This window comes from Haemaphysalis longicornis, unplaced genomic scaffold, assembly GCF_048455015.1.
Source record: "Haemaphysalis longicornis isolate Haplotype H1 unplaced genomic scaffold, Haemaphysalis longicornis Haplotype H1 scaffold_2, whole genome shotgun sequence".
NCBI lineage: Eukaryota > Metazoa > Arthropoda > Arachnida > Ixodida > Ixodidae > Haemaphysalis > Haemaphysalis longicornis.
The window spans coordinates 88713960-88729540 of NW_027526295.1; the positions used below are offsets into that span (position 1 = coordinate 88713960).

At 50.1% G+C, this 15581-nt stretch overlaps 2 protein-coding genes and 31 non-coding genes across 33 annotated transcripts; all 33 read left to right on the top strand.

Moving 5' to 3' along the window:
• The first annotated feature begins 71 nt into the window (after nucleotides 1-71).
• Trnas-aga (transfer RNA serine (anticodon AGA)) lies at nucleotides 72-153 on the top strand. The gene has a single exon. It is a non-coding gene; the product is annotated as a tRNA-Ser (tRNA).
• Nucleotides 154-230: 77 nt separating this feature from the next.
• Trnas-aga (transfer RNA serine (anticodon AGA)) lies at nucleotides 231-312 on the top strand. Its single transcript has one exon. It is a non-coding gene; the product is annotated as a tRNA-Ser (tRNA).
• A 76-nt stretch (nucleotides 313-388) lies between these two features.
• Nucleotides 389-470, top strand: Trnas-aga (transfer RNA serine (anticodon AGA)). Its single transcript has one exon. It is a non-coding gene; the product is annotated as a tRNA-Ser (tRNA).
• A 77-nt stretch (nucleotides 471-547) lies between these two features.
• Trnas-aga (transfer RNA serine (anticodon AGA)) lies at nucleotides 548-629 on the top strand. Its single transcript has one exon. It is a non-coding gene; the product is annotated as a tRNA-Ser (tRNA).
• A 77-nt stretch (nucleotides 630-706) lies between these two features.
• Trnas-aga (transfer RNA serine (anticodon AGA)) lies at nucleotides 707-788 on the top strand. The gene has a single exon. It is a non-coding gene; the product is annotated as a tRNA-Ser (tRNA).
• A 77-nt stretch (nucleotides 789-865) lies between these two features.
• Trnas-aga (transfer RNA serine (anticodon AGA)) lies at nucleotides 866-947 on the top strand. Its single transcript has one exon. It is a non-coding gene; the product is annotated as a tRNA-Ser (tRNA).
• A 77-nt stretch (nucleotides 948-1024) lies between these two features.
• On the top strand, nucleotides 1025-1106 carry Trnas-aga (transfer RNA serine (anticodon AGA)). Its single transcript has one exon. It is a non-coding gene; the product is annotated as a tRNA-Ser (tRNA).
• A 76-nt stretch (nucleotides 1107-1182) lies between these two features.
• Nucleotides 1183-1264, top strand: Trnas-aga (transfer RNA serine (anticodon AGA)). The gene has a single exon. It is a non-coding gene; the product is annotated as a tRNA-Ser (tRNA).
• Nucleotides 1265-1341: 77 nt separating this feature from the next.
• Trnas-aga (transfer RNA serine (anticodon AGA)) lies at nucleotides 1342-1423 on the top strand. Its single transcript has one exon. It is a non-coding gene; the product is annotated as a tRNA-Ser (tRNA).
• A 76-nt stretch (nucleotides 1424-1499) lies between these two features.
• On the top strand, nucleotides 1500-1581 carry Trnas-aga (transfer RNA serine (anticodon AGA)). The gene has a single exon. It is a non-coding gene; the product is annotated as a tRNA-Ser (tRNA).
• A 77-nt stretch (nucleotides 1582-1658) lies between these two features.
• Nucleotides 1659-1740, top strand: Trnas-cga (transfer RNA serine (anticodon CGA)). The gene has a single exon. It is a non-coding gene; the product is annotated as a tRNA-Ser (tRNA).
• A 76-nt stretch (nucleotides 1741-1816) lies between these two features.
• Nucleotides 1817-1898, top strand: Trnas-aga (transfer RNA serine (anticodon AGA)). The gene has a single exon. It is a non-coding gene; the product is annotated as a tRNA-Ser (tRNA).
• A 77-nt stretch (nucleotides 1899-1975) lies between these two features.
• Trnas-aga (transfer RNA serine (anticodon AGA)) lies at nucleotides 1976-2057 on the top strand. The gene has a single exon. It is a non-coding gene; the product is annotated as a tRNA-Ser (tRNA).
• A 76-nt stretch (nucleotides 2058-2133) lies between these two features.
• Nucleotides 2134-2215, top strand: Trnas-aga (transfer RNA serine (anticodon AGA)). Its single transcript has one exon. It is a non-coding gene; the product is annotated as a tRNA-Ser (tRNA).
• Nucleotides 2216-2292: 77 nt separating this feature from the next.
• On the top strand, nucleotides 2293-2374 carry Trnas-aga (transfer RNA serine (anticodon AGA)). The gene has a single exon. It is a non-coding gene; the product is annotated as a tRNA-Ser (tRNA).
• A 142-nt stretch (nucleotides 2375-2516) lies between these two features.
• LOC144169033 (uncharacterized) lies at nucleotides 2517-7559 on the top strand. Its single transcript, XM_077698026.1, has one exon. The coding sequence runs from the start codon at nucleotides 2518-2520 to the stop codon at nucleotides 3700-3702; it is 1185 nt and encodes a 394-aa protein (XP_077554152.1). The 5' UTR covers nucleotide 2517; the 3' UTR covers nucleotides 3703-7559.
• A 170-nt stretch (nucleotides 7560-7729) lies between these two features.
• Nucleotides 7730-7811, top strand: Trnas-cga (transfer RNA serine (anticodon CGA)). Its single transcript has one exon. It is a non-coding gene; the product is annotated as a tRNA-Ser (tRNA).
• Nucleotides 7812-7887: 76 nt separating this feature from the next.
• On the top strand, nucleotides 7888-7969 carry Trnas-aga (transfer RNA serine (anticodon AGA)). Its single transcript has one exon. It is a non-coding gene; the product is annotated as a tRNA-Ser (tRNA).
• A 77-nt stretch (nucleotides 7970-8046) lies between these two features.
• On the top strand, nucleotides 8047-8128 carry Trnas-aga (transfer RNA serine (anticodon AGA)). Its single transcript has one exon. It is a non-coding gene; the product is annotated as a tRNA-Ser (tRNA).
• A 77-nt stretch (nucleotides 8129-8205) lies between these two features.
• Nucleotides 8206-8287, top strand: Trnas-aga (transfer RNA serine (anticodon AGA)). The gene has a single exon. It is a non-coding gene; the product is annotated as a tRNA-Ser (tRNA).
• A 76-nt stretch (nucleotides 8288-8363) lies between these two features.
• Trnas-aga (transfer RNA serine (anticodon AGA)) lies at nucleotides 8364-8445 on the top strand. The gene has a single exon. It is a non-coding gene; the product is annotated as a tRNA-Ser (tRNA).
• A 238-nt stretch (nucleotides 8446-8683) lies between these two features.
• Nucleotides 8684-8768, top strand: Trnas-cga (transfer RNA serine (anticodon CGA)). Its single transcript has one exon. It is a non-coding gene; the product is annotated as a tRNA-Ser (tRNA).
• A 76-nt stretch (nucleotides 8769-8844) lies between these two features.
• Nucleotides 8845-8926, top strand: Trnas-aga (transfer RNA serine (anticodon AGA)). The gene has a single exon. It is a non-coding gene; the product is annotated as a tRNA-Ser (tRNA).
• Nucleotides 8927-9003: 77 nt separating this feature from the next.
• Nucleotides 9004-9085, top strand: Trnas-aga (transfer RNA serine (anticodon AGA)). Its single transcript has one exon. It is a non-coding gene; the product is annotated as a tRNA-Ser (tRNA).
• Nucleotides 9086-9162: 77 nt separating this feature from the next.
• Trnas-gga (transfer RNA serine (anticodon GGA)) lies at nucleotides 9163-9244 on the top strand. The gene has a single exon. It is a non-coding gene; the product is annotated as a tRNA-Ser (tRNA).
• Nucleotides 9245-9476: 232 nt separating this feature from the next.
• Trnas-cga (transfer RNA serine (anticodon CGA)) lies at nucleotides 9477-9558 on the top strand. Its single transcript has one exon. It is a non-coding gene; the product is annotated as a tRNA-Ser (tRNA).
• A 76-nt stretch (nucleotides 9559-9634) lies between these two features.
• Nucleotides 9635-9716, top strand: Trnas-aga (transfer RNA serine (anticodon AGA)). The gene has a single exon. It is a non-coding gene; the product is annotated as a tRNA-Ser (tRNA).
• A 77-nt stretch (nucleotides 9717-9793) lies between these two features.
• Nucleotides 9794-9875, top strand: Trnas-aga (transfer RNA serine (anticodon AGA)). The gene has a single exon. It is a non-coding gene; the product is annotated as a tRNA-Ser (tRNA).
• Nucleotides 9876-9952: 77 nt separating this feature from the next.
• Nucleotides 9953-10034, top strand: Trnas-aga (transfer RNA serine (anticodon AGA)). Its single transcript has one exon. It is a non-coding gene; the product is annotated as a tRNA-Ser (tRNA).
• A 237-nt stretch (nucleotides 10035-10271) lies between these two features.
• Nucleotides 10272-10353, top strand: Trnas-cga (transfer RNA serine (anticodon CGA)). Its single transcript has one exon. It is a non-coding gene; the product is annotated as a tRNA-Ser (tRNA).
• Nucleotides 10354-10429: 76 nt separating this feature from the next.
• Nucleotides 10430-10511, top strand: Trnas-cga (transfer RNA serine (anticodon CGA)). Its single transcript has one exon. It is a non-coding gene; the product is annotated as a tRNA-Ser (tRNA).
• A 131-nt stretch (nucleotides 10512-10642) lies between these two features.
• Nucleotides 10643-11872, top strand: LOC144168152 (uncharacterized). Its single transcript, XM_077697198.1, has one exon. It carries the CDS (start codon nucleotides 10643-10645, stop codon nucleotides 11870-11872), a length of 1230 nt encoding a protein of 409 aa, XP_077553324.1.
• Nucleotides 11873-15441: 3569 nt separating this feature from the next.
• Trnas-aga (transfer RNA serine (anticodon AGA)) lies at nucleotides 15442-15523 on the top strand. The gene has a single exon. It is a non-coding gene; the product is annotated as a tRNA-Ser (tRNA).
• The last annotated feature ends 58 nt before the right edge of the window (nucleotides 15524-15581 follow it).

Sequence of the window (15581 nt, forward strand, 5' to 3'; positions counted from 1 at the left end):
TTGCGGCTCTTTATTTTAATTATCAATTATAGCTACGAAACACTGTAAGGCAATCTGCGGCAGGGGAACAAGCAGTCGTGGCTGAGTGGTTAAAGCGATGGACTAGAAATTCATTGGGGTCTCCCCGCACAGGTTCGAATCCTGTCGACTGCGCGCTGGTTGCGGCTCTTTTTTTTAATTATCAATTATAGCTACGAAACACTATAAGGCAATCTGCGGCAGGGGAACAAGCAGTCGTGGCTGAGTGGTTAAAGCGATGGACTAGAAATCCGTTGGGGTCTCCCCGCACAGGTTCGAATCCTGTCGACTGCGCGCTGGTTGCGGCTCTTTTTTTAATTATCAATTATAGCTACGGAACACTGTAAGGCAATCTGCGGCAGGGGAACAAGCAGTCGTGGCTGAGTGGTTAAAGCGATGGACTAGAAATTCATTGGGGTCACCCCGCACAGGTTCGAATCCTGTCGACTGCGCGCTGGTTGCGGCTCTTTATTTTAATTATCAATTATAGCTACGAAACACTGTAAGGCAATCTGCGGCAGGGGAACAAGCAGTCGTGGCTGAGTGGTTAAAGCGATGGACTAGAAATTCATTGGGGTCTCCCCGCACAGGTTCGAATCCTGTCGACTGCGCGCTGGTTGCGGCTCTTTTTTTTAATTATCAATTATAGCTACGAAACACTGTAAGGCAATCTGCGGCAGGGGAACAAGCAGTCGTGGCTGAGTGGTTAAAGCGATGGACTAGAAATTCATTGGGGTTTCCCCGCACAGGTTCGAATCCTGTCGACTGCGCGCTGGTTGCGGCTCTTTTTTTTAATTATCAATTATAGCTACGAAACACTGTAAGGCAATCTGCGGCAGGGGAACAAGCAGTCGTGGCTGAGTGGTTAAAGCGATGGACTAGAAATTCATTGGGGTCTTCCCGCACAGGTTCGAATCCTGTCGACTGCGCGCTGGTTGCGGCTCTTTTTTTTAATTATCAATTATAGCTACGAAACACTGTAAGGCAATCTGCGGCAGGGGAACAAGCAGTCGTGGCTGAGTGGTTAAAGCGATGGACTAGAAATCCGTTGGGGTCTCCCCGCACAGGTTCGAATCCTGTCGACTGCGCGCTGGTTGCGGCTCTTTTTTTAATTATCAATTATAGCTACGAAACACTGTAAGGCAATCTGCGGCAGGGGAACAAGCAGTCGTGGCTGAGTGGTTAAAGCGATGGACTAGAAATTCATTGGGGTCTCCCCGCACAGGTTCGAACCCTGTCGACTGCGCGCTGGTTGCGGCTCTTTTTTTTAATTATCAATTATAGCTACGAAACACTGTAAGGCAATCTGCGGCAGGGGAACAAGCAGTCGTGGCTGAGTGGTTAAAGCGATGGACTAGAAATCCGTTGGGGTCTCCCCGCACAGGTTCGAATCCTGACGACTGCGCGCTGGTTGCGGCTCTTTTTTTAATTATCAATTATAGCTACGAAACACTGTAAGGCAATCTGCGGCAGGGGAACGAGCAGTCGTGGCTGAGTGGTTAAAGCGATGGACTAGAAATCCGTTGGGGTCTCCCCGCACAGGTTCGAATCCTGTCGACTGCGCGCTGGTTGCGGCTCTTTTTTTTAATTATCAATTATAGCTACGAAACACTGTAAGGCAATCTGCGGCCGGGGAACAAGCAGTCGTGGCTGAGTGGTTAAAGCGATGGACTCGAAATCCATTGGGGTCTCCCCGCACAGGTTCGAATCCTGTCGACTGCGCGCTGGTTGCGGTATTTTTTGTAATTATCAAATATAGCTACGGACCAGTATAAGGCAATCTGCGGCTAGGGAACGAACAGTCGTGGCTGAGTGGTTAAAGCGATGGACTAGAAATCCATTGGGGTCTCCCCGCTCAGGTTCGAATCCTGTCGACTGCGCGCTGGTTGCGGCTGTTTTTTGTAATTATCAATTATTGCTACGGAGCAGTATAAGGCAATCTGCGGCTAGGGAACGAACAGTCGTGGCTGAGTGGTTAAAGCGATGGACTAGAAATCCATTGGGGTCTCCCCGCACAGGTTCGAATCCTGTCGACTGCGCGCTGGTTGCGGCTCTTTTTTTAATTATCAATTATAGCTACGAAACACTGTAAGGCAATCTGCGGCAGGGGAACAAGCAGTCGTGGCTGAGTGGTTAAAGCGATGGACTAGAAATTCATTGGGGTCTCCCCGCACAGGTTCGAACCCTGTCGACTGCGCGCTGGTTGCGGCTCTTTTTTTTAATTATCAATTATAGCTACGAAACACTGTAAGGCAATCTGCGGCAGGGGAACAAGCAGTCGTGGCTGAGTGGTTAAAGCGATGGACTAGAAATCCGTTGGGGTCTCCCCGCACAGGTTCGAATCCTGACGACTGCGCGCTGGTTGCGGCTCTTTTTTTAATTATCAATTATAGCTACGAAACACTGTAAGGCAATCTGCGGCAGGGGAACGAGCAGTCGTGGCTGAGTGGTTAAAGCGATGGGATTCTGCTTCCGGTAGCGCTAGCGAGCGGTCGCAGAATGTCGAGCTCCGCCCAAGGAGCGGCTTCAGCGGGCCTTTCGGCCCGCGGTAACAGGATATATGCCCAGGATGCTGATGATTACCAAGTACTTTTGCCACAGTATCCTTCAGGTCAGTCGGTTTTAAACACGGTTTTTCTTCATGCCGACATGCGTGCCCGGCCTTACCGCGTTGAGGACTTTCGGGACGTTTTGGCTCGTCTGGAACTGCTCCCCGACGTCGTGGCGTTGGGGGCGTACCAGATGAGTCACGTTTGGGCAGTGACGTTCAAGTCGGCGGAGGGTGTAAAGAAAATTTCTGCACTCGCTGATATCAAGGTGAAGGATCGTCGGTGCCTTGTTATCGACCCGTCTAATCAAGAAGCCCGCCTCAAGCTTCACTGGCTGCTGCACAACGTGCCGGACGACGCCGTTCGCGCTGCGCTGGCGCCCTACGGGCGTGTCGGCGAGGTGCGCAGGGAGCGGTGGCGCGTCGAAGGCATCCAAGACAAGGGCTCGACACTTCGAACGGTGACCCTCAAGTTGAAGGCGGGCGTGACCATCGACGACCTGCCGCACGAACTTCGTGTGGCGGGTGACAAGGCCCTCGTCGTCGTCGCCGGAAGGGCCCCGCAGTGCTTACGTTGCAACCTCAAGGGGCACGTCAGGCGAGAATGCAAGGTTCCGAAGTGTTCTTCGTGCCGTCGCTTCGGGCATGATGCAAGCGCCTGCGTTAAGTCCTACGCCAGCGTCACCGGTCCAGCGAGGGAGGACGACCTCCGCGAAAACCTCATGGACGAGGCAGAAGCGGAGGAGACAGCTGCAGGAGTAGCCGACAAGGCGGTGAAGGAGTCGACGTCGGCGGGGCGGGTCGAGGCCGAGGCTGGCCAGCGCGTTCCTGAAAAGGAGCAGCCGGTCGAGCCGAAGACGCCTCCCCCTCACGTCTCGTCGAACGAGGACAACGGAACCGGAGCGGCCAGTCAGGGAACGACGGAGGTGTCGGCTCTAGCAGCCGAAGCCGTGCAAATGGACCTGAGTGGGGCCGTGGCAAAGCGACAACGAGAAAGCAACGACACAGAGCAGGGTGACGGACTCACCAGCAGCGAGGAGCCCCCGGCTAAGGCGGTTTCAGTGAGACGTCCGAGCTTCAAGCCGAAGCCCAACGTCCCACCAGACCGAACGAAAACTTCGGCTCCGCCCTCCTAGCCAGCACGTCACTACGAAAGGTAGTCGCCATCCTGTTCCTCAGTGTTTGTTGTTGCGCTGCTGTCTTGAATCGCCAACGAACTAAACGCAACAGTGTAGTTGGGTCAAGGCAGTATTTTTGGAGGGGGTATTGTGGTCCTGATGCTTATGCTTTGAGCTTTAGGTTTGGCTGGGGGGAGGGTGGCAGTGTGTATTGCAGCGGCCGTGAATCCCGCAGGCCATACGAATGTTTTATAAGTGCGGGATTTTGGAGCGTGTATGGGATGTTTGCAGTTGATGAAGCGTCGTTCTTTTTCGTGCTGCATGAATGTAAGTGTTGTGCGATAAGTCTAGCTCCCTCCTAAAACATGGTTTACTTGAGCAAACCAATGCGCATCGCCACGCTTAACGTCAGGGGATTTTCGGATCGGAGACGTCAAAATCAGGTGTACCGACTCGTAACAGATGAGGATTTGGACATCGTGGCCTTGCAAGAGACCAAAGTTGGGAGGGAGGACCAGACGGATCGTATGGTGCGGCCCTTTATTGCGCGCTATGATGTGTGCGTGTCGCATGCGGTCGGGTTTTCTGCGGGTTGCGCCCTTCTAATTCGGAGAAGCTTAGGGGCCGCTCTAAAGACTGTCACCGCCTCGGAAACGGGGCGGTATGTTGTGTGCGACTTGGAGTATTGTTCCAATGAATGGCGTGTAATGTGTGTCTACGGGCCCACCAATACAGCCGAAAGGAAGGCTTTCTTTGAAGAAATGCGTCCGTGGTGTGAGACGGAACGGCTCTTAATTTTAATGGGCGATTATAATTGTGTTTGCTCAGCGCGCGACAAAAGCAGCACGACCAATTTCAGAGACGCCAGTACGGTGGTACTGAATGAGATAGTAGCCGGATGCGCCCTGGAAGATGCAGGTGATAGCATGAGCAATGCAGGCACCGTTCGCTATACACACTTTCAGGGCAATAGTCATGCGCGGCTCGACAGGGTGTATCTTTCCGTAGAACTCGTACGTGAATGTGACAAATACGAAGTGACCCCTGTTTCTTTTAGCGACCATTGTCTGGTGTCGTTAACACTAGGCAGGGCCGCTAAACGTGGAAACGCGTTCTCCTGGGGTTTGTGGAAAATGAACAACAAACTTCTGCAAGATGATAAATTCGTCGAGGCCGTTGACGCATGCGCACGGACCTCGTTTAGCAGCTCAGACGTGACGAACTTCATTCGGAAGTGGGAGCTGTTCAAACAAGAAGTTAAGCTAAAAGGCCTCGAACGTTCTTCTGCAATGAAGAGCGACGAGAAAAAGAAAGAAGCCACGCTACGAAGTAATCTCGACGCTCTTATTGTAGCAGAATGTAGATCGCCGGGGACGTGCAGAGATGACATAAAGAATGTTAAAGCACAGCTCGAGGTCTTAGATCAGGGCAAATATCATGGCGCGCTTGTTCGCGCAAGAGCAGAAAAGATGCTGCTGGGAGAGGCGCCGACCAAAAGAGCCTTATGCTCCGAGAAAAAGTACGCTCGCAGAAATGCGATAGCGGAAATAGAAAGCGAAGGCGTCTTGTACAAAGATCAAGCCAGCATAGAACGCTGTTTTTGTAACTTTTACGACAAACTGTTTGCATGTCACGCTATTGATGTCGTGGCGTTTAAGGATGAATTTTTGAGATTGTTACCATGCCTAAACAAAGAGATGTCAGCACTGCTCGAAACAGACATAACGGAGAATGAAGTAAGAAAAGCTATAGAGGAGTTGAGCCCGGGAAAGACGCCTGGCCCCGATGGGCTAAGCGCTGCATTCTATAAAAAGTTTAAAGAGTGCCTAAGTCCAGTGTTGTGTACGTTATACGCTGAGGCGTATCAGAATGGTGTGCTGCCACCGTCTTTTCATGAGTCGCACACCATTTTTATTCCTAAGTCAGATGATGACGCCAAACTCCGAGCTGTATCTGGGTATCGCCCAATCAGTCTCACTAATGTAGACTATAAGATTTTAATGAAAATTCTGGCGAGTCGTTTGCAGACTGTTATTAGGGACATCGTTGGACCGCATCAAACATGCGGTATAAAGGGGCGGTCGATAGTAACGAACATTCATACTGCTCGAAGTGTTCTTGAGTGTTGCGACAGCACTCAAGGTTCTCTAGCAATGCTCCAGGTAGACCTGGAGAAGGCGTTCGATCAGGTATCACACGAGCTCCTTATAGCCATGTTAGAGCATATAAATGTAGGGGCTGTTATTCTTCAAGGAGTGCGCATGGCGTATAGTGGGTGTTCAACTAGCCTCGTTGTGAACAAGTCGCTCAGCAAAGCAGTGCAGGTTCAACGTGGCGTACGTCAGGGTTGCCCATTGTCGCCATTGCTTTTCTGTGTATATGTAGAAGCGTTTTGTTTGAGTGTTATTGGAAGCAAAACCATCAACGGCTTTCGACTACAGTCGTGTGAGGTGCGTGTGTTGGCCTATGCCGACGACATTGCACTTTTCTTTATTGATAAAAGCAGCATAAGCGAAGCTGTAAAGACACTAAAGGCCTTTTGTAAATACAGTGCCAGCAGTGTGAACTGGCAAAAATGTTTAGGTTTCTGGCACGGCCAATGGGAAGAAGCCCCGGAGGTTTTTGAAAGCATAAGCTGGCAGACGACGCCAACCAAATACTTAGGTGTGCCTCTCGAAAACTACGAGGACAGTGATCCCTATTGGCGCAGACAGACAGCTGAATTGCGCGATAGAGCAGAAAAATGGCAAGGCACTGGGCTCTCCATTTTTGCAAGAGGCTCAGTCTGCAATGTGTTCTTAATAAGTAAAATATGGTACGTGCTCCAGGTGTTACACTGTTCGCGTGCGCATGTGCAGGCGTTGCACCGCGTTTTCGCCGTGTTAATTTGGGAGTCCACGTGGGAAAAAACAAGTCGAACGAACTTGTTTCGGCGCGTGCGTAGCGGGGGCCTTTCCTTGTCTCATTTGTTTTTACGACAGGTTGTCAATCGTTTTCTCTTCCTTCGGGATGTACAAGACCCCTTTTTGCGTACTGTTTGCCAAATGAAGTTGTCTGTGGTGTTACCCGATTTTGTTATAGCGTCAGCACGTTTCCCTGTCTTGACAATGAAGGGATACTTCCGCGAAGTTGTTCAAGCGACCCAGTTTTTGCGTGCCCGCTTCACGATGGAATACCTATGTAGCGTAACGCGGAAAAAATTGTATAATGATCTCGTTGACTCTGTATTTCCAGTTCCACTGTACCGGTCAATGTACCGTGCAGGGCCAGGCCAGGATGTGCTTAAACGCGTGAAATCTATGGCGGTACCGCCATGGGTTAAAACGTTCTTTTTTAAGCTCCACGCGGGTGTCCTACCAGTCAAAACGTGGCAAAAAGAGAAAGGACTGTACGTTCCGTGGGGGGTTGACTGTTATCCGTGCAAAAAGCCGGAGACAGTAGAACACGTGTTTTTAGAATGTTGGGATGGGGTCTTTTTTTGGGACGTGCTTCAGAGGACTTTGAAGAAAGATTTCCCTCTAGACGCCTACGGAATCAGGTTTATACCCATCGACAATGACGGCGGGTTGCCGTATGATGTGGTGATGGTTTTGGCTCTGCACGGCATTTGGAAATCTCGCATGGCTATACGCCACCGCGATGTTGATGCTAAGCGTTCCAAGGAATACTTTGGAGAAACTGTTCGTTTGATTGTAGAGGTTTGGAAGACTCGGCCTGACCCCCCGGAATGGCTTCCAGTAATGGAGTCGCTGACAAACCTTAAGCAGTTTTAGCCATTTCCTGCTAGCAAAAGACTGTTAGCAGTTTTATCAGTGTATGTTACAGCTTTGTGTACCTGTTTTTCTTGCTTTGTGTGCTTGTTCTCTGTCAAAGTGTGGCAATAAAGAAAAAAAAAAAAGAGTGGTTAAAGCGATGGACTAGAAATCCGTTGGGGTCTCCCCGCACAGGTTCGAATCCTGTCGACTGCGCGCTGGTTGCGGCTCTTTTTTTTAATTATCAATTATAGCTACGAAACACTGTAAGGCAATCTGCGGCCGGGGAACAAGCAGTCGTGGCTGAGTGGTTAAAGCGATGGACTCGAAATCCATTGGGGTCTCCCCGCACAGGTTCGAATCCTGTCGACTGCGCGCTGGTTGCGGTATTTTTTGTAATTATCAAATATAGCTACGGACCAGTATAAGGCAATCTGCGGCTAGGGAACGAACAGTCGTGGCTGAGTGGTTAAAGCGATGGACTAGAAATCCATTGGGGTCTCCCCGCTCAGGTTCGAATCCTGTCGACTGTGCGCTGGTTGCGGCTGTTTTTTGTAATTATCAATTATTGCTACGGAGCAGTATAAGGCAATCTGCGGCTAGGGAACGAACAGTCGTGGCTGAGTGGTTAAAGCGATGGACTAGAAATCCATTGGGGTCTCCCCGCACAGGTTCGAATCCTGTCGACTGCGCGCTGGTTGCGGCTCTTTTTTTTAATTATCAATTATAGCTACGAAACACTGTAAGGCAATCTGCGGCAGGGGAACAAGCAGTCGTGGCTGAGTGGTTAAAGCGATGGACTAGAAATCCGTTGGGGTCTCCCCGCACAGGTTCGAATCCTGTCGACTGCGCTCTGGTTGCGGCTCTTTTTTTAATTATCAATTATAGCTACGGAGCAGTATAAGGCAATCTGCGGCTAGGGAACGAACAGTCGTGGCTGAGTGGTTAAAGCGATGGACTAGAATTCCATTGGGGTCTCCCCGCACAGGTTCGAATCCTGTCGACTGCGCGCTAGTTGTGGCTCTTTTTTGTAATTATCAATTATAGCTACGGAGCAGTGAAAGGCAATCTGCGGCTGCGGAACGAGCAGTCGTGGCTGAGTCCGAACTTGAATGGCTTCCTGTTTTGGAAGAGTTGTGTACTTTTGATGTTTATTTTAAGTCCTTCCGTCAGCCAAAGCTTGGCAGGCGGTTTTTAATTTATCCGTGACTTGTATTACGTGTCTGCAAAAGGTAATAAAAAAAAAAGCAGTCGTCGTGGCTGAGTGGTTAAAGCGATGGACTCGAAATCCATTGGGGTCTCCCTGCACAGGTTCGAATCCTGTCGACTGCGTGCTGGTTGCGGTATTTTTTGTAATTATCAAATATAGCTACGGAGCAGTATAAGGCAATCTGCGGCTGGGGAACGAGCAGTCGTGGCTGAGTGGTTAAAGCGATGGACTAGAGATTCGTTGGGGTCTCCCCGCACAGGTTCGAATACTGTCGACTGCGCTCTGGTTGCGGCTGTTTTTTGTAATTATCAATTATAGCTACGGAGCAGTGTAAGGCAATCTGCGGCTAAGGAACGAGCAGTCGTGGCTGAGTGGTTAAAGCGATGTACTAGAAATCCATTCTGGTCTCCCCGCACAGGTTCGAATCCTGTGGACTGCGCACCGGTGTCGGCTCTTTTTTGTAATTATCAATTATAGCTACGGAGCAGTGTAAGGCAATCTGCGGATAAGAAACAATCAGTCGTGGCTGAGCGGTTAAAGCGGTGGTCTGGAAATCCATTGGGGTCTCCCCGCACAGGTTCGAATCCTGTCGACTGCGCGCTGGTTGTGGCTCTTTTTTGTAATTATCAATTATAGCTACGGAGCAGTGAAAGGCAATCTGCGGCTGCGGAACGAGCAGTCGAGTCCGAACTTGAATGGCTTCCTGTTTTGGAAGAGTTGTGTACTTTTGATGTTTATTTTAAGTCCTTCCGTCAGCCAAAGTTTGGCAGGCGGTTTTTAATTTATCCGTGACTTGTATTACGTGTGTGCAAAAGGTAATAAAAAAAAAAGCAGTCGTGGCTGAGTGGTTAAAGCGATGGACTCGAAATCCATTGGGGTCTCCCCGCACAGGTTCGAATCCTGTCGACTGCGCGCTGGTTGCGGTCTTTTTTGTAATTATCAAATATAGCTACGGAGCAGTATACGGCAATCTGCGGCTGGGGAACGAGCAGTCGTGGCTGAGTGGTTAAAGCGATGGACTAGAAATACGTTGGGGTCTCCCCGCACAGGTTCGAATACTGTCGACTGCGCGCTGGTTGCGGCTGTTTTTTGTAATTATCAATTATAGCTACGGAGCAGTGTAAGGCAATCTGCGGCTTAGGGACGAGCAGTCGTGGCTGAGTGGTTAAAGCGATGTAGTAGAAATCCATTGTGGCCTCCCCGCACAGGTTCGAATCCTGTCGACTGCGCGCTGGTTGCGGCTCTTTTTTTTAATTATCAATTATAGCTACGAAACACTGTAAGGCAATCTGCGGCAGGGGAACAAGCAGTCGTGGCTGAGTGGTTAAAGCGATGTACTAGAAATCCGTTGGCGTCTCCCCGCACAGGTTCGAATCCTGTCGACTGCGCGCTGGTTGTGGCTCTTTTTTGTAATTATCAATTATAGCTACGGAGCAGTGAAAGGCAATCTGCGGCTGCGGAACGAGCAGTCGTGGCTGAGTCCGAACTTGAATGGCTTCCTGTTTTGGAACAGTTGTGTACTTTTGATGTTTATTTTAAGTCCTTCCGTCAGCCAAAGTTTGGCAGGCGGTTTTTAATTTATCCGTGACTTGTATTACGTGTGTGCAAAAGGTAATAAAAAAAAAGCAGTCGTGGCTGAGTGGTTAAAGCGATGGACTCGATATCCATTGGGGTCTCCCCGCACAGGTTCGAATCCTTTCGACTGCGCGCTGGTTGCGGTATTTTTTGTAATTATCAATTATCGCTACGAAACACTGTAAGGCAATCTGCGGCTGGGGAACAAGCAGTCGTGGCTGAGTGGTTAAAGCGATGGACTCGAAATCCATTGGGGTCTCCCCGCACAGGTTCGAATCCTGTCGACTGCGCGCTGGTTGCGGTATTTTTTGTAATTATCAAATATAGCTACGGAGCAGTATAAGGCAATCTGCGGCTAGGAACGAACAGTCGTGGCTGAGCATTCTACTTCCGGCCACGCTCGCGGGCGGACGTGCGAATCATGAGCTCCAGCGGAGCGGTGATAGCGGCTCAGCCGAGCCGCGGAAACAGGCCAACGGGAAGCGATAACGAGGAGTACCAGATTATTCTGCCGCAACTGCCTACCGGACGCATCGTAGTAAACACGTTGTTTTTGCATGGCGACGTGAAGGCCAGGCCGTTTAAGGTCGAAGATTTTCGCGATGCGCTCGCACGGACTGGTCTGCTCCCCGAGGTTGTCGCCTTGGGGGCTTACCAGGTAAACCACGTGTGGGCAATAACGTTCAACAGCGCCGAAGCAACGAAGAAGATGCTCGCAGTCCCGGAGTTTCAAGTAAAGGGCCGGCGGTGCGTCGTCATCGACCCGGAAGACCAACAGGTCAGACTGAAGCTGCACTGGCTACTACACGGCGTAGCCGACGACGACATCCGAGCTGCACTGGTGTCGTACGCCAAGGTGACCGAGGTGAACCGGGAGCGGTGGCGCGTCCAGGGAGTCACCGACAAGGGTTCCACGACGAGGACGGTGCTGCTGAAGTTGAAAAGAGGCCTCAAGATTGACGACCTGCCGCACCAGATAAAGGTTGCGGGTGAGCTCGCCCTCGTCGTGGTACCGGGACGTTCCATGCAGTGCCTTCGCTGCAACGGCCAGGGACATGTGCGGCGGGAGTGCAAGGTGCCCCGTTGTTCTAGGTGTCGGCGTTTTGGTCACGTCGATACGCAGTGCGTGCCCTCGTACGCATCAGTGACAGGGCCCGCTGACAACGAAGGTACTACTGAGCACCTTATGGACGTCGTCGAGGCAGAGGAAGCAGCTCAAGGCGCTGGTGGTGGCGAGCCCTCCGAAGCTACCACCGTGACCCCAAGGGAAAGCTGCCTTACCCAGGGAGTGAAAACCCCCGAGGCCACCCCACCAAAGACGGCAGTACCTGAGGAGAGCTCGGTTAAAAGCGACGAAAAGTGCTTGGCGGCCGAGCCCCCCGGTGCGCTGGCGGGGCAACACCCGGAAACGATGGACACCGATGGAGCAGCGACTCCGGCGGGGACCGTCAAACGCCCCCACTTAGACGTAGCAGACGGGGACGACAGCAGTGGTAACACGAACAGCGAGGAGCCGCCCGCGAAAACAACGCAGATACGGCGCCCGTCGTTCAGACCCAAGCCCACCATACCACCCGACAGGAAACCCCCGGAAACGCCCCCCCAACAGCGCAACGCAGGGGACAGCGCAGCGGCGGGCGGGAGCGCGTAGCTAGCTCAAGACGCGAAAGGTAAGCGCCATACTCTCAGCCTCTAATTGAACGATACTGTGTGACGACCTCGCACTGAACGTAGCTACACTCAACGTCAGGGGATTGGCTGGGAAAAGAAAACAGAGCCAAGTGTACCGGCTTTTAACCGAGCATGACGTTGATGTGTTGGCGGTTCAGGAAACCAAGGTGCAGGGGGAGGCAGAGACTGAGAGCATGGTGCGGCGTTTCACGTCGAGGTACTTCGCATGTGTTAGTCACACAGTCGGCACTTCGGCGGGTTGCGTGCTTTTCGTGCGAAAGCTACCGGGCTTAGCTGTCCAAACAGTTATGTCATGTTTGTCGGGGCGATTAGTGGTGTGCGATTTCTCTTTTCGCAGTGTCGAGTGGCGTGTGTTGTGCATTTATGCCCCCAATTCTGGGGACGAGCGTGCCGAATTTTTTAATAGTATCAGGCAGCACCTCACCACAGATAAGAAAATATTACTATTAGGAGATTTTAATTGCGTGTTAACTGCACGTGACAAGACAAGCAAAAGGCCGTTCAAGGATGTCAGCACTGATTTGTTGTATGAGCATATTGTGGAATTCGGTCTTGAGGATGTTGCCGAATGTTTGGAGGGCGCAAGAAGCGTGCAATACACGCATTTTCAAGGCGCTAGCCACGCCCGACTGGACCGGATTTACGTATCGTTGGAAATGGTCGCAAAGTGCAGCAACTACAGTGTTCTACCATTGTCTTTCAGCGATCATTGTCTTGTCGCGTGCAGAATAGGGCACAAAAAGCGTCGGAACAATTTTACATGGGAATTGTGGAAGCTAAATGAAAAGGTTTTAAAAGACGAAAATTTCAGCAACACAGTAAAGGACCAAATTAGCAAATTCGAACAGGGCAGCCAAAATAATATCTTGGAAATGTGGGAACTAACAAAAGAAGCGTCAAAAATTAAAGCAATCGAACGGGCCAGCTGCATAAGGTTCCAACAAAACGAAAAGGAAACGTCGCTCCGAGAATTACTAAAAACGCTGACAGAGCAGGAGGGCAAACAGCCGGGCGTGTACAAAGACGACATCAGGCAAACAAAACAAAAGCTAGAAATAATCGACGAAGAGCGCTATCACGGAGCGCTTGTACGAGCAAGACTGGTCCAGGCGATAGCGGGGGAAAGACCTACAAAGCGGGCCTTGGGGCTCGAGAAAGCGCATGCTCGTCGTAATCATATAACCGAGATTGACTGGAACGGCGAAACTTCTGGGGATAGCAAGCACATCGAGCGTGCCTTTTTTGAGCACTATCAGTCGCTTTTTGCATTTCGCTCTGCCGATATTGAAAGCTTCAGGAAAGAATTCCTCACCAACATGCCTAAGCTTGACGATGAAACAAAGGAGTGGCTGCAACAACCAATAGCATCCAAAGAAGTTGAAGACGCCATTGATAATTTAAACCCGGGGAAATCGCCAGGCCCGGATGGGTTGACTGCGGCGTTCTACAAAGAATTTAAGAGTGAACTATCACCGGTATTAGCGGTTGTTTTTAATGAATCGTTTAAGTTGAAATCACTGCCACCTTCTTACGGAACTGCTCACACGGTGTTAATTCCCAAAACAGAAGATGTTGGAAAACTTAAGCAGGTTACGTCTTATAGGCCCATTTCACTTACGAATGTGGACTATAAAATATTTATGAAGATACTAGCAAGTAGGCTCCAGGGAGTGATACATAAAATAGTCGGTCCTCATCAGACTTGCGGCATACGGGGAAGGTCTATTTGCACCAATATACATAAGGCAAGGTGTGTGCTGGAGTGTTCCGATGCCATGCATGTAGGCGTAGCTGTGCTTCAGCTAGACCTTGAAAAGGCCTTTGATTGTGTATCGCACCAAGTATTGTTTCTTATTTTGGACTATATCAACGTCGGTTCTGTTATCAAAGAGGGGGTAGCAATGGCGTACCGGAATTGCACCACGCGGTTAGTTGTGAACAAGGCATTGGGAGCGCCCATTAACGTGCAACGCTCTGTGCGCCAGGGCTGCCCCCTCAGCCCACTTTTGTTCTGCATTTATATTGAAACATTGTGTTTGCGTATCCTACAAGATGTCGAAATTCGAGGGTTCCGATTGCATGAGTCCGAGGTAAAAGTATTGGCTTACGCAGATGACATCGCGGTATTCTGTGAGAACAAAGAAAGTATTATTAAAGTAGTTGAGACAACAAAACAGTTTAGCACAATCACAGGTAGCCTTGTAAATTGGGGAAAGTGCCTGGGGTTCTAGCATGGAGAATGGCAATCAACCCCTGACACTTTTGCCAACGTAAGCTGGTTAACAACCCCCGTCAAGTACCTTGGAGCCCCACTCCAGTTTTATAAACATAGTGAGCCGTACTGGCACGAACAAACACAGGAGACTCGAGCAAAGGCAGACAAGTGGAGGGGGGCGTGTTTGTCAACCTTTGCTAGGGCAACAGTGTGCAACCTTTTTCGTTAGTAAACTGTGGTACGTGATGCAAGTGCTGCACTGTTCGCGTACAAATGTGCAAAAGCTGCATCGGGTCCTTGCTGTTTTCGTGTGGGCCTCGAATTGGGAGAGGTGCAGCCGCACCAACCTGTTCAGGCGAATCAGAGATGGGGGACTGGGACTGGCGCACTTATTTGTGCGACAGCTTGTAAATAGATTTCTGTTTTTAAGAGATGTAAGAGACCCCTTTCTGAGGACAGTGTGTCAGGTGAGGCTGGGCAGGCTTGTACCTGACGTTGTTGTAACCACTGGGTATATGCATGGAGGAATTTTTGGTTTTTTCAAAGAAGTAGTGGGAAGTGTTAATTTTTTGAATGCACGGTTTTCAAAAGAATACTTAAGTACGGTTAAAAGGAAAAATCTGTATTATGATATTGTGGATACTGTGTTCCCTCTGCCAATGTACAGAGCTATGTACTCTGGAGGCCCCGGCCAGGACGTACTTAAGAGGGTTAAAAGAATGCGAATTCAGCCAGGTGTCAAGTCCTTTTTCTTTAGGTTGCATACAGGTACATTATTAGTACGAACATATATGGAACAGAGGGGGCTATTTGTACCATGGGGGGACAGACTGTTTTAGATGTAAATTACCTGAGACAATTGACCACGTGTTTTTGCATTGTTGTGAGGGAGTGTACTTATGGGATGTACTGCAAAGGTCACTGCGAAAAGACTTCCCTTTAAACCCTCATGGTATACGGTTTCTTGCAGTGGATAATGAGGCTGGAGTGCCTTATGATTTAGTAATGGTACTGGGCCTCCATAGCATATGGCGCTCTCACACAGCAAGGCTGTATAACTATGTTGATGCACGTTTTGCACTACATTATTTCAAAGAGAGTGTTGGTCGCGTTGTCGAAATTATTAAATCTGAGGAGGTATTCCCGGTTTGGCTGCCAGAAATGGAGCAGCTGACAAAGCTGAGGCTATTTTAATGACAACGCCAGCCCTTTATTGGCTGGCAGCCTCACTTTTCCTGAGTTCAGTGTTTTATTGTGATGATCTGTAATGTTGTTTTGTGGGTTGTCAAAACCAGGCAATAAAGAAAAAAAAAACAGTCATGGCTGAGTGGTTAAAGCGATGGACTAGAAATCCATTGGGGTCTCCCCGCTCAGGTTCGGATCCTGTCGACTGCGCGCTGGTTGCGGCTGTTTTTTGTAATTATCAATTATAGCTACGGAGCAGTATAAGGCA

Excerpts from the sequence above, each read along its gene's own strand:
- LOC144169033 (XM_077698026.1), top strand. The coding sequence starts at position 2,518 with ATGTCGAGCTCCGCCCAAGGAGCGGCTTCAGCGGGCCTTTCGGCCCGC.
- LOC144168152 (XM_077697198.1), top strand. The coding sequence starts at position 10,643 with ATGAGCTCCAGCGGAGCGGTGATAGCGGCTCAGCCGAGCCGCGGAAAC.